The following is a 14,413-nucleotide window of genomic DNA, read 5'->3' as shown; positions in this document are numbered from 1 at the left end:
GCAGAAACAATTGTAACTGCAGCAAAGGCTTTCCATGAATTTTGGGAGTTATCAGGGAAACCGCCTTCTATAGATCAACATATGGGGCAACCAAGGAGAATTCAGCAGCAACTCTCATGGCGATGGAGCAGTCAAACTAAGCTCTGATGCGTCTTGGATGTCAAGCACAGGTGTGGGAGGTGTTGGAGTCATTATTAGAAATGAAACAGGGGATCCACTCTTGGCTTTATCGACTCAAACTCGAGCATCTTCAAGCTTAATGGCAGAAGCGTTAGCCTTACAAGCAGGTCTCCTTGCTGCCCTCGAGGAAGAATTTCTCCATGTCATATGTGAATTAGATTGCTTACCACTCATTGACATGTTAACCAAAAAACGACAAGTAGTTCTTGAGGTCTCCTCCATCCTAGAGGATGTCTGGGAATTGCAACAGTTTTTTCAGTCATGCTCTTTTGAGTTTTTACCAAGGTCCCTCAACCATGTGGCTGATACCTTGGCTAGGAAAGCCTTATTATCCCAGTCACTGATAAGGTGGCCTATTTCCTCCACTTGACTTGTGGATCTTTGTAAGAACAATGCCTTGTGTGTTTCACTGGCTAATGAATGAAAGTGTTATACCAAAAAAAAAAAAAAATTTCTGCAAAATATTTTGAGCTCTTCATCACAATCTCCGCTGCAGATGGACCCTAGCCATTGAACACCATATCATTTCTAGCTAACCACAAAGTTCAGCAAACAAATGCACATTTTGCCAACACCTCTCTGCCTCTTACTTTGGATGGAAACTTCATTTTCCCCCACCTTTCAATGATCCTCTACAATTAGGCTCTCTCTCTCAATTAGAAAATCCAAATCATATCCAATCTATACTGTTTTTGCACATGGACAATGAACATGATCTACCATCTCAACCTCCATTGCACACCTCCTACAAGAATAATCTATTCTCACTTGCCTCTTCATTAGACCTTCTCCAATTGCCACCCCTTCAGCACAAATCCTCCATAAGAAGTTGCGATTTTTTGTTAGGTTTTACATGACCATATAGTCTTCCACACAAACCCCATACCACTCCCACTTATGCCTTCTAGGTGTAGATGGGTTTTGGGCCATTCGGTTATCCTTTCATTTGCTTATAATGACAGGCTTATTTGGCACTAAAAATGCATTTTTTGAGCCACCCCACACTACTTTATCTCCCCTTTGGATCAAAGGAATTGGAATCCTCCTTATAGCATCCACTTCCTTCTTTTCAAACACTTCCTTGTCGTGGTGTCAATTAAATCCTCCACCACCCGAAAGTTGCAACTAAGCGGCTTAAGACCTGCAATTTGAAAACCCTTCTTAGGGGGCGTCTTTTTGACTTTCATTCTTTTCTTTATTAGAAAAACATTATTTTATTTTTCTATTTTGCTTAAGTACATGTTACCATTGACCTTTTCATACACAAGGATCACACTCCCCCATAGGTGGGTCTGACTTGGGTGTTGAAACCCACTTTTGCAAAACGGAGGTCAAGGTTTCAATCTGGCTACGTCGTGCAGCCCATTAATTGTGCAACACTGAAACACAAGCCCCTATTGGTACCCTGGCTGTTATATTCTATATAAGTTCCATCCTTTTTATTTTCTCTCTTTTGTTTGCGTAAATGGATCCATCCATTTTCCGCTTACCTATATTAGCAGTTGATATGTCTGGAACTCAGGTTCCACAATTCTAAAATTTGGTTTGAGATGAAATTATAGATTTAACTAGTTGCAATTGGGGCGGCTGTAAAGTGCAGATCAGATCTATTTTCACCAAAATAAAATAATTTAAGTCTTGTTGGTAGGTATAGACAAAAGTTAATGGTTATATGGAAGCCGCTGCAATCTCTTTTATAATATAACAAAACGGCCGTATCTACATAGGATCACCCAGCTAACACAACTGAATCAGTGTAAATTTGTGCCTCAGCATGGACAAATTAACTCGCTACAATAAGACTCGAAGACCACCTTGTCAATGTCTTCGCCCAGATATACTCCACTTGCTTTCACATAAAAATCAAGAATCCAAAAATCTTTAGCTTCTCTATTCTTCTAAGTAAACAAAAAAAGTTTTAAAAAATTGCTGTAAATTTTATTTATTATTTTGGCCTATAGTGAAAAATATATCATATCCTTTCAAATGGGTCTTCTATATTATTACTTTAATATTGTTTGCAAGAAAGGTTCCTTCAAAGAAACATTTTGAATTTGTTTATTTTGGTAATAGATAAAGAAGATTTTCTAGATTCCAAAGAAAAAGAGATTCTCTAGATTTGCTACCTGAAAAAGACACAGATTCCACATATTTTTGCCCAATGGTACAGTCAAAAACTGGAGTTCTATTTTTATTTTATTTTTTTTGTTTTTCCTTTTCCGGAGAGGTTTATGGTTGAGTATTGAATAAGCATTTGTATTAGCAACTAAAAAGAAAAGTAAGGTTACGTATAACTGATTTTCAAATCCCACCGAATAAACTATATATATCTAATATAATTTCCAAAGGTTATAGATAATGAATAAGACATTAGTAACAGTTACCAGAGGCTCATTGCCAATAGACCTAACTACGTCAATCAAATATCACCAAATTCGTGACAAGTTGAAGAACATAGCGAGTCAAAGATAGAAAAAAAAATCACAGTTAAAATCTATACCAAATTACAATGCAACTTAACAAAATGACTCTTAAGGGTGCAAAGAGTTGTATCACTTGGGATTCTAATTATGTTTTTCTTCGCAGTTAAATGGTCTATAGGATCCTTTATTCAGCTCTTCCAACTGAGGTGATGGAGATAGAAGTTGCTAGGGATGATGTACACTTAGCGGCTTTTTCTTTGGACAGCTTTTGTGCTATTAAAGGTTTGAAAAACCTTTCATTTGCTTCTAACTAGACGGCAAAGAAGATCTCTAGGGAGACATTATGTAGGCATGACCCTCTAGGTCCTTTTCTTAACCCCAACCTCGAAAAGATACGAATTAGGAAAAAAAGAGTATCAACATACTTTCCCTTCGGTCCCTTACTAGTTGGACCAACTTTTTATATAATTATATTATCTACATCTTTTGTATAAACATAATATACTCATAATATACTCTTGGAGTCTTTTTCCATTCAGTGGTTGGTATTAAGATTTGACTCATATGCTTTTTACTTTTACATCCAATGGTATTTCAATATTTGTTAAACCACTGAGAGAAGATATTTTTTATAATAAATTCTAATAGACTTTCGTTTAGGTTAGAAGCCACACACATTAAAGGCCAGAAGGTTATGTTAGTTCTAGATTTTGCCACTACCATTGCCCTTTTAAAAAAAATGAGATATAGTGGACAAATCAAAATCATTCTCACCCTCTTGCAGTAGAGTCCACCCACCAACAAAATTGACATGCATTAGGCTTATAAGACAAAATTTATTTAATAACTAAAGCCACATTAGTACATTACAGAATAATAATAAACAGATTTGTATAAGAATGTGCCGTAAAGGTAGACATGGTGTTCATACATGATGATATTTTTTACCACACAAAATATAAAATGATGATAGAAAGCTGTTCAGATCATCAGTTTATCAGACTTGATTTAATCAACCATGATTTGCACTATGCAAAATGCACTTGTGCTCTCTCAAGCAAACAAAAGGCCATGTAGCTTTATAATCTACTAGAACGGACATATCTAGTGCATGAAGTGCCTTTCCCTTATGAGATTTGCCTCAGGAAGTAAACCTTTCCCTTGCTTTGTGGAGAAAGTTTGAGAATTGTTACATATAAGGTCTGCAAAATTTAATTTGGACCACATGTTTGGTCAAATAAAGTGATACCATATCTAAGTATCCTATTCAATTTTACTCGGTCGATCTGGATCTAATTCTAGATTTTTAAGATTTTCCCATGCAGAATTGATTCAAAAGAAATCAAGTGAACCGGAGATCAAACCCGGCCCAGCCGATCCAATTCTTGGTCTGACTCAGAACTAACACCTAGCTCGAACCAATTGAAATAGGCAAAGACCAAACGAGTTTGAGTTAGAGAACGACAACATTTGACGTGTCCACTCACTCAGATGCGAAGCAACGGATACACAAACACGTCTCCTCCCACAGCGGATGGGACAAAAGGCCCATCTTTCTTTAAAGCCCACTAGGCTTAACCACTAAGACAAGGCATTCTTTCCCCAAACATAAATGACGAGACAACAAAATTTTGAAACCCAGACCGGCTCCTAGTTGTACCACGTGTCACTCTAGCAGCCAAGGAAATGGCCCCAGGATACCATGTTTTGAACCCAGACACCCTTACTTGGTGGGAGACTGGGACCCATTGAGTGACCTCGTGCCACGTGTCACTCTATGCAGCATAGAAAGTGGCATGGGCCGTGCTGATTAGAATTTGCCCATTCAACTTGGAAGAGCTTAGTGGGGAATCCAATTACTGAAGATTTAATACAAGAGAAAAAGTTTTCCACGCAGCCAAATAATATATAATGCAAAAGTACCATCATGCGGCTGCATGGAAAGACATATATCACGTCAATATATGGCGCTTGCTCACTTCTGTGAATCCTTTTCCTCGTTTAGGTATCTTTCTCACAGGACCCATATAGATGTACCATTTCCTTTATCAAACATCAATGTGGTTCTGGATGATTTCCCTACACTGGCAGCATGAGAAACCTTCCCACTTATAGCGACGATTCATCTAATAAAATAAACCTAAGCCCAGGATTGGATGAAACATTTTTAATCTGAAAATGATATAACGCTTTGAATATTCTTAACGTATAATACTCCAACGTATGAGATCTTGCTTTTGTATTTTAACTCGAAGAAGCTAACTCAGCCTTCCCCTTCCTATTCTATATAATCCCCCTCTGCAACCACTTCAGAATTCCACCCATAGCTTACTTAACCAACACAACTCAAAATCATTTTAGTTTACATTCATGTCTCCTCCTACTTCTTTCTTTTCCCGTCCATTGCTGTCTGAAGATCTTCTAAGAAATGTTCATCACTCGAGGAAATTGTTACTACAGACTCCTTTTCATCAAATCTCACAAGATACTGCAACTCCACCAAGCCAAGGAAGTCACTGGTCATCTTCTGAACCCTATCCTGGCCAAGGTAGCTTCGATGCAAATGTGGTGATGATCCTTTCAGTCCTCTTATGTGCTCTAATATGTGCACTTGGGCTTAACTCTATCATTAGATGTGCACTAAGATGCCCAAGCCAGGTGCGTTTTGAATCAGGCACCCACAGATCAAACAGGGAAGCTAACACCGGAGTAAAGAAAAAAGCCCTCAAGATGTTTCCAGTAGTGCCTTACTCAACTGAGCTGAAGCTCCCTGGATTGGACGCTGAGTGTGCCATATGCCTCGCAGAGTTCGCACCAGGCGAGCGGGTAAGGGTCTTGCCTAACTGCAGCCATGGATTCCATACACGGTGTATTGACAAATGGCTCTTGGAACACTCTTCATGTCCTACTTGCCGGCACTCCCTAGTAGACACTTTCCAAAAGATTGTAGGTTGCAGCCAAAATAGTTCATCCATGCCGCCAACTCCGCCACCACCGCAGCCACAGCCACAGCCACAACCACAGGTACTTCTTGTACCTCTAGAACCAGAAGGGTTGATGCATAATTACCAGAATGGTACATAACTAGCTACTTCAACAAAGGTAAGAACTGTACAAATTTCTTCTAGAGCCTGAAGGGAAGGAGCAGTATAAAAACTGTACAAATTTCTTCTAGAACCAGAAGGTTTGATACTTAGTTACCAGACTGCTCCCTCCCCCCACACAAAGGTAGGGAGCAGTGTAAAAACTGTATAAATTTCTGCTAGAACCAGAAGGTTACTTAGTTATCAGACTAGCACCAAAATACTATACTTCACATTTCACAACTGAGGCGAGAAGATTAACCACAGCTTCCCCACAAGTGTAGGAGTAAAGTGTAAAGATTGTACAAATTTGTTACACATTAAAATCGTTGCAAAAATCTACAGTACAGACTTCCATTATATTTACTTTTTATTCTTTGCGTTCCTTTGGTGTTAAAAAGAGCGAAAGAGACGTCCTGATCACAATGAACCTCAACCCAAGAGTGGTTTGCTAAAAGAGAGAAACAGACTTGTTCCCACGAATGAACCTCAAGATTGGTTGTTAAAAATGAGATGAAAAATTAAGCTCGAGAATGGATGGAAGCTGAGAGTGAAGGCACTCCAGAGCTTCGAACTAAAAGCAGGAAAGCAAAAATGATCTCCAAGTATCTAATGAAGGCTAATATTGGTGGGCCGTGAGAATAAAGAATCTAGGCTCACCATGTCAACACAGTACATTTTTGTTCTTTCCAGCCATTAGAGCACATATACCAATAAAAGGCCGAGAATGATGGCTAATGGCATAATGAATTGGGCAATTGCACTTTCTTTGTTTTCATCCCTGGTGAAGTGAAAATTTCGACACCGCAGAAGCCTGATCTGTAAAGTTCTATTATTTTTTTCACCACGAAAAAGAAAGAAAAAAAAGGGGAATTTTAAAGATCAGGCTTCTGCGGTGTGGAAAAGAACTTTAACGATTCGATTGTATACAGTATGGAGGGGTTGATGATAATGTGACTTTTATATTTTTTTTTGTTTTTTTTTTTTTTAATTCAATAAGAAAAGGATATATTAAAGGAAACCGGTGTCAAAACACTTGGCTGGGTTACACCCAAGATCAAGGATCGAAAAGGGACCATACTATTGCACACGGAAAGACAGAACCCTCTCGACAGGGAGTTTGCAGAGGAATTATCATCCTTTGGTATAAAAAAGAAACTACAATAAAAAAAATCACAGGTGTAGTACCTCGTCTAGCACCTGAGCAACACAAGATGGGTTGCAAGGAAGAATGCGAAAGGCAAGTGAAATGAAAGAATTTTTTTACCCTTTATGTCATTTGGTTGCAAATAGGGTAAAGACAATGAAACTAATTTTACCAAGTGGATTGGTTTACTGCAAAATTGATGTAAAATTAAGGTAACTTTTTTTTATAATTTAAAAATCAGTCAATTACATCTTAAGAGAGCAATGGTTATGGACTGTGACACAAGACTCATAGCACCAACATATTGCATTGGAAACATCATGCCTTGTCAATAGACCCATACTTCGTCTATATATCAATAATTTCATTGCAAACATGCACATTCACGTCCCTTCTCATCCCGGACGAATGCACGGATAGTCTCATTCTCTGACGTTTGTGATTTTGGGCTTGCTAGGTACAGGGCAAAGGTGCAAATAGGTTCACTTTCTGCTACCAATGCTCTCATTGAAGATGGAGAGTTGAGAGTCAAAGTTCCCTAGTTTTTTTTATTTATTTGTGGTTTTTATAAGTAAATCAAAATTGCGTTTGCATTTGAAATGTGATAATTATCTTTACTTAAGAAAAGTAATATCCTAACAATCAAACACTTAAATCATTTTACCTAGGAAAAAAGTCATTTTCCTTACAACCAAACCAAATCTTAATAGTTTTCTCACAAGGAATAAAATACTTTCAAGATTGTTAAAATGTCACCTCTACACGGTTTAGTTAACTATAAGGACTGCATAAATTTTCCCCTAATCATATCTGTGATTTCAAATCCAAGAGATAATATTCATGCGTCTCACATCTCCGAGTGCTCTCCAAAATGATTTGCTAAGGTTGGAGTCTGTACTACGCATAGGAAGTTTCAAACTAAATTATCAAACACTAGAAAGAAAATTCGGAGGCCCCATCTACGTCAATATTCATGCTATAGGATGGAGGTGCTAATTTGGTGTGGTAGCCCCAATTTGTGCCATCTTGCCCTAAGCTCAAATAGGACTAGGTTTAAGACTTTGACTCTAAAACATATCAAAGCCAGTGAGCCAAAGGCGAGCCTAGGACTACTACTATTTGTCCCCCTAACTTGTTCCTAATAATTTTGCCCTCATTTTGTCCCTTATCAACTCTATCCCAGTCCTAATTTATCCATGGACTTAACCCTAATATAATCATGCAATAATTTATTTATTTTATATCAGATTTATTTACTAAGAAACTTTTATATTAGTATTAGCTTAGAAGTTTTATTACTTTTTAATTTTTTTTAATATATCAATGGTTCAAATTTAACATGATGTTATATTATGTATTTTATATATTTTTTTTTTAATATATCAAGGAGATATATTGGAATAGGGCCAAGCGGAGACACTCAAGACAAAATTGAATTTGACTTAGCCCATCAGAGTTCAAAGGTCTCTGAATTAAGGTCTGGACATGAATAAACTTAGCTAAGAGTATTCAAGACTGAAATTGGGTTCGGGAAAACTCAACTCGTTTCATCCCCGTTGCAGCTTTAGATTATCATGGGGTGCTGGACTGAGAAGAAAACGTTGAAAAGTACAAATATTAGATTAACTAGGTTATCTTACAAGGAAAAGTACCAACAGACAAGACAGGCACTGCTGGTTTTCATTCCTAGCTACCGATCAAAACCCCCCTCTTCTTCTTCTCCAACAAGAAGAAGAAGAAGAAAGAAAAAAAAGAAAAAAAGCAGAGGCAGCAGAAGAAAAACTATTAGTGAGCGCACTCACAGAATTATTTCTCATGTGAATTTCCAGTCATGACGAGTCCGGGGACCACTTGCAATGCCTTCATAGTATTGCGATCCAAGCTTTTGACTATTCCAATCCTTGACGAAGTTCTGAAACAGTTCACGTGCAGCATCAGATGAAAGATCCGAGAAGAATAATCCCCTCTCTTCTTTCAACCATGTGGCGAACTCGTTATTCTTGGAAAAATAGTCATCGTTGGAAAGCTCTTGAAACTAGCATTTTATAAAGGATACCATCGTCAGTGAATATTAGCTATCCCAAATATATGGATAAAGAGAGAGACTGGCTTAATTCATCACGCAGATTAATTATTGATAATTTGCAAATCAAATCAATCACTGAATGTGAAGATTAACCACAAATCACTTATTCATAAGCAAGTAAATGAATTACCAGCTTAGAGTGCAAGAGAAGCATGAAATAGAATGGAAGTTGCAGAAAAAGAAAACTTGATACAAATCAATATTAACAAGTCAGTTGATAACAGTACATGTAGAGCAAAGATACAAAGGAGTTATTTGAGTATAAATACAGAGGGTAAATCATTATATGAGAGCATATACTGTTTACCCAATTCAAACTGATACACATCAAGCAGTATTTACAATAACATGATTCAAGTACAGATATCAAATAGACAAACACCACCATAAAATTGATGTACCAGAGGCTGATATAGGAAAGAAGAAATAGTTTTTTGGTAGTTATTGGCTTATGGGTTCCAGAGCAAAAAGCCCTCCGGAATTCATCTCAAAATCAGCAAGCCCAATTCTGACATGCAAGTTCTTTAGTGAACTTACGCTTCACATGTTTTGCAGGACTCATTTACATCTCAACAGCGAAGCTGTCAAATTAAGATTGGTCACATGTTTGAACAGTCTTCTCTATACAACAATTATGTTACTACTTGAATTTTTTAGGGAATAACTGCTCATTTCTATTTCACAAAGCTTCCAACAGGTCATGCTGGAAGGTTTCACTAGACCCCCAAAATACACCCTGTAAGGGTAGTCCTTATCTCACTTGATATTGAAAAACCTTTGAATATTTCCTTTATCAGTTAGATGTTATAGGGTGAAATGTCAGTCAAAGTTCTTGTGGCTTGCGTTATCAGCACGTTTGGGACATCTTAACATTAGGACTTAGGAGGAACTTCTAAGCTAATCAGACTGCTTGGTGAGAGTTTTCCTACTTTTGGATTGACTTCCTAGTAGGTTGGTAGTTCAGAAAAGGAATTACAGTGCTAATTGTAACAGGACTCGAGACCAGGAAGCCCCATGAATTTGAGCATAAAAGGGGCTATATCAACAAGGCTTCAATAATATTTTGGAAATTTTGATAATACTAAGTAAAAGAAGTTCTAAGGAGGATGAAAGTAGGCAAGCCACAAGGTCCCAATAAATCTCAATATAAGTATGGAAGAGCTTAGGAACCTACGGGCTAGCTTGGCTAACCAAGTTGTTTAAGTATGAGCACAAGGAAAATGTCAGATGAATGAAGGAGAAACATTGTGGTTCCAATTTACAAAAAGAAAAGATATTTAAAGTTGTAATAACTATAGAGGCATCAAACTAATGAGTCATACTACGAATTATGGGAGAGAGTAATTGAACCTATTTGAGACAAGTAACCACAACTAAGGAGAACCACTTCGGCTTTACGCTGGAAAGATCTACAATGGAAGCTATTTACCTTATTAGAAAGCTTATGGAAAGGTATAGAGAGTGTAGGAAAGATCTCCATATGATATTTTCAGACCTAGAAACAGCTTATGATAGAGTCCCTAGAACATTGATTTGGCAGGCCCTAGAGAAAAGAAATGTTGCAAGCAAATTTGTGGACATAGTTAAGGATATGTATGATGGTTTAGGGGCAAGTCTAAAAACAGTGGGAGGCAAGGTAATAGATGAATTAACTAAAGACATTCAAGATGAGATTCCTTGGTGTATGCTTTTTGTTGATGATATTGTGTCAATAGAAGAGACAAAAGTAGGGATTAATAGAAAGTCAGAATCACAGAGAGCAACTATGGAATCAAAAGGCTTTAAACTGAGTAGAACAAAGACATCATATCTAATTTGTAACTTCGTTCATGATCAGGCAGACGATGAGGTAGTGAAACTTGATGACAAGGAGATTCCTCAAAGTTATTCTTTTAGATACCTTGGTTCAATCATAAATAAAAAATGTAACAATAGGGACGTTACCCAAATAATTAAAATAGGGTCGATGAAGTGGAGAGGTGCGCCTAAGGTCTTCATGCAATCAACGTCCTTTAAAACTTAAAAGAAAATTCTACGAGACCATCGTTCCACTAGCTAAGATATATGGTGGAGAGTGTCGGGCTGCTAAAAAACATCATATTGATAAACTTAGTGTGGCAAAAATGAGAATGTTAAGATAGTTAAGTGGCAAAACTACGAATGATAAGATAAGGAATGATCATATTAGAGCTGATCTAGGAGTACCTCCAACAAGTGATAAAATACAAGAAAGTCGTTTGATGTGGAACGGCTACATTAAACGAATGCCTGTAAATGCTCCTATATAGAGAAGTGATATAATCCAGATTGAAGGAATTAGAAGAGCTAGGGGCATACCTAAGATAACCTTAAGAGAAATGATGAGAAATGATATGCATAGCTTAGGCCTTATATCCAGCATGGCCTTAAACAACACTAATTGGAAAGCAAGAACCCATGTAGCCGACCCCATTTAGTTGGATAAGGCTTGTCGTTGTTGTTGTTGTTGATAGTAAATACTGATGTACGTCCCCAGACCTACCCCAAAAGGAATCCCAAGGCCTGGAGGAAGTCCTAGGTCTGCTGCCCAGAAGCATAAAACCAGTGCTCGCTGTCAGGGGCAGTTTGGTAATTTCATCAGTCCTACTCGAGCCCAGGTGGGCATATTTGTAATTAGGAGTTTATTAGTAGTTCAATTCTGTTTTTGAATTTTTATTTAGTATAAGTTGAGATAAGGAGCTTTTTAAGTTAGAAGTCCAATTTGAATTCTAATTGGATGTTAAGTACTATTAAGAGTCATTGTTATTGCTAAGGTTATAAATAGATAGCCTAAGCTTGTAACAAACTCAGATTTTAGAAGATATTAATACATAGTGTGTTGCAGCCTAAGATCAAGGAATAGTAGCTTCTGGTCAACGGTAAAGGATCTCCAGGCGTTGAGCAAGCCCAGGGTTTCACATTGAGGGTTTCTCCTTTGGCAGCTTGTGATCTGTCTACATCACCCCATCTCCACCCCAGCCATTACTAGAATTGGTTACAGGTAAGTAACAAGTCAGCTATTGTTCCATTCATCTTTCCCCCCAAATTGAACCTGCTGTTTCTCCAACCCCTTCCCCTCTTCTCCATAGCCCTAAACTTCATAACTCTTAAACCCACCATTAGAATTCCCCCTCTTTGTAGAACCATAACTTTCGGCTTTTCGGATAAAACCACCAACAACTTACTCCCACAGCAGATAAGAACACTATCCAGCCCTCCACAAATGCCAAAACACTTGCCAATTAGATTATCCGCCCTTTCTATTCTATTTCTACAGCCTCTATAACCCCCATCCAACTTAACGAATACCCTGAATTTGGCAAATCCCAGACTGTTCCTACCATTAACCTCTCTCCATCATTCATTCTATAATCTAAACCTACCAGAAAAACCTAAATGTTTTGGCAATCTTACCAGGGCATCCATTTTCCCACGAACAATAGCTAAGTTTCTTCACTTTGATTACAACAAATCTGTTGCCAGGTTTACACCTTATTTTATTTTACTCATTCTGGACTAAAAAGATTTATATGGCCCTAAGCCAACCTTAGTGTGGTCACAACTTGCATAACTCATCTCTTTTCACCAAACTCTATGTGATATTAAGAACCTAATTAAGACAACATCAAGAGGCCCCAACAACTAAATCACACATATAAAAAGGGTGTATAGAAGCTGTTTAAAGGAAAAGGCAGAACACTAAATTTGTACAAAACATAAAGGAACAATGGATTATTTGGTTCAAGTGTGAAAAACTTTTTGAGATGACCTACAAGAGTAATCAATTTTACATAATATCAAATCAAGCCAGGAACTCTAGCAAAGAAGGCTGATACTTCAGCATATGCAAATTGCATACAGAAAGACATTCCAGTTTCCAAGCTTGTAGTAAAGCTGGATCCCAGCAAAGTTACAATTTGGAGCCAACACAAATACTTTGAAAATTTTATATCAGGAGCTCGAAAATGGCCTCTACAATACTTAATCTCTTATTCTTCTTCTGATGCATGTTCAGTGAATCAATGGTAAATTTGCATCAAACGGCTTAAAAATGAAGATAAACAAACACTTTCCAAATAGACATTGCCAATAAAGGAACTCACAGAATGTCGATCCCGTTTGTGATGTTTCCTGTCATGCTCCTCCTTAGACTTCTTTCCTGAGAGCAACTTTCCCGAGTCAATATGGCCAAAAACTCACAAAGAGACTCTTATCTCCATAGACGGTAATGACAAGTGATCATTCAGGAATCTGATAATTTAAAACAAATTAACAGAAACTGTCGGTACTTCATATATAGACAGAATCATACAAATTGAATCCAAATTGAATGATTGTGCATTATATATGCAACAATTTTCGTCTTAAAAATATCGTCACAGGAAACAACAACAAAGAAAATTTAAACAGAAGACGTTGAACTGATCAAGGATGCGCGCCTAAAAAGAAACAAATAAGAGAGAGAAACTGAAATTAAGGTGCAAAGCTAAATAGCAGATATATTGATCTCAAAAAAGGGGGGAGAAATACGCATTACAGTCTGTGAGAAGTCCATTCCAAATTAATACAAGAAGAGATCTAAAGCATGAAAAATGCGAGGGGCGGGCGAATACAACACCACTCATACCTTTATCAGAGTGGCGTTTCGAGTGCTTGTGAGACTTGTCGCTCTTCATCTTTTCTTTCTTGTCGCTTTTAATCTTCTTTCTCTCCCTATCGTCTCTGGTTCTGTGCTTTTTCCTCTTGCCTTCATCTGCAAAAAAGGAAAGAAAAAAAAACCATCTATCTATTCAAGAAATCCCAAACCGAGCAAAAAGGAAGTAGAGCAGTTACGAAAAAAAAAAGAGGAAAACGAATCGATGAGTATCGAAGACAGTATGTAGACCTTCAGAAATTGAAGATGAGCGCCTCTTCGTCGATTTCCCGTCGCTCCCCATGTTAAAGATTTCTAAGCGTTTAACCCTGCTTCTTCAAAAACAGTTACAGGAAGCCGCTCTTAAAAACTCGAGATCGAGGTCGTTTGGCGAGTCATGAACAAATGGTCCAACCAAACTCGAAAGTTGAGCCGATCGTCTCATGTAAGGTTCATAATAAAACCAGATACTAATGATCCAATTCCAAAGTTCAAACTCGTAAGTTGATCCGGTCGGACCACCTAGGTTCATAAGAAAACCAGATAGTGCAGAGTCATTCGGTTCATCGTCGACCAGGGGTGGCCGAACCTAACAAACCCACCATAACTCTCACTTTAACCCGAAATCCACTGACCTTTGGGTTACCGGTAAGCACTTTTTTGTATTAATTCTCATTCTCGATTATGCCATTCAAAAGAAGCAATGAATATGATGAAAAAAATTTTACAAAAATGAAAAATAAATTTTATAGGCCCAAAATGAAAAACTACTAAAAAAAATGATAATGAAAATTGAAATAAAAAAAAAAAAATCAAATTATAAGAAAAATGCATCAAACATAA

General features: G+C 37.5%; 2 protein-coding genes across 2 annotated transcripts; one reads left to right on the top strand and one right to left on the bottom strand.

Annotated features, from left to right (window-relative positions):
* Positions 1-4,973: 4,973 nt before the first annotated feature.
* On the top strand, positions 4,974-6,172 carry LOC149027432 (RING-H2 finger protein ATL78-like). Its single transcript, XM_089146816.1, has one exon. It carries the CDS (start codon positions 4,974-4,976, stop codon positions 5,685-5,687), a length of 714 nt encoding a protein of 237 aa, XP_089002942.1. The 3' UTR covers positions 5,688-6,172.
* A 489-nt stretch (positions 6,173-6,661) lies between these two features.
* On the bottom strand, positions 6,662-13,979 carry LOC149027431 (uncharacterized). The gene is made up of 4 exons (XM_089162554.1): positions 13,823-13,979; positions 13,565-13,690; positions 13,041-13,096; positions 6,662-8,868 (listed from the first exon to the last, which is right to left on the bottom strand). Exons 1-4 carry the CDS (start codon positions 13,872-13,874, stop codon positions 8,647-8,649), a joined length of 456 nt encoding a protein of 151 aa, XP_089018680.1. The 5' UTR covers positions 13,875-13,979; the 3' UTR covers positions 6,662-8,646.
* Positions 13,980-14,413: the final 434 nt, after the last annotated feature.

This window comes from Hakea prostrata, chromosome 1 (assembly GCF_041222555.1).
Source record: "Hakea prostrata isolate BN-2017 chromosome 1, UWA_Hpros_2, whole genome shotgun sequence".
Lineage (NCBI taxonomy): Eukaryota > Viridiplantae > Streptophyta > Magnoliopsida > Proteales > Proteaceae > Hakea > Hakea prostrata.
This window is presented reverse-complemented; position numbering and strand designations above follow the sequence as displayed.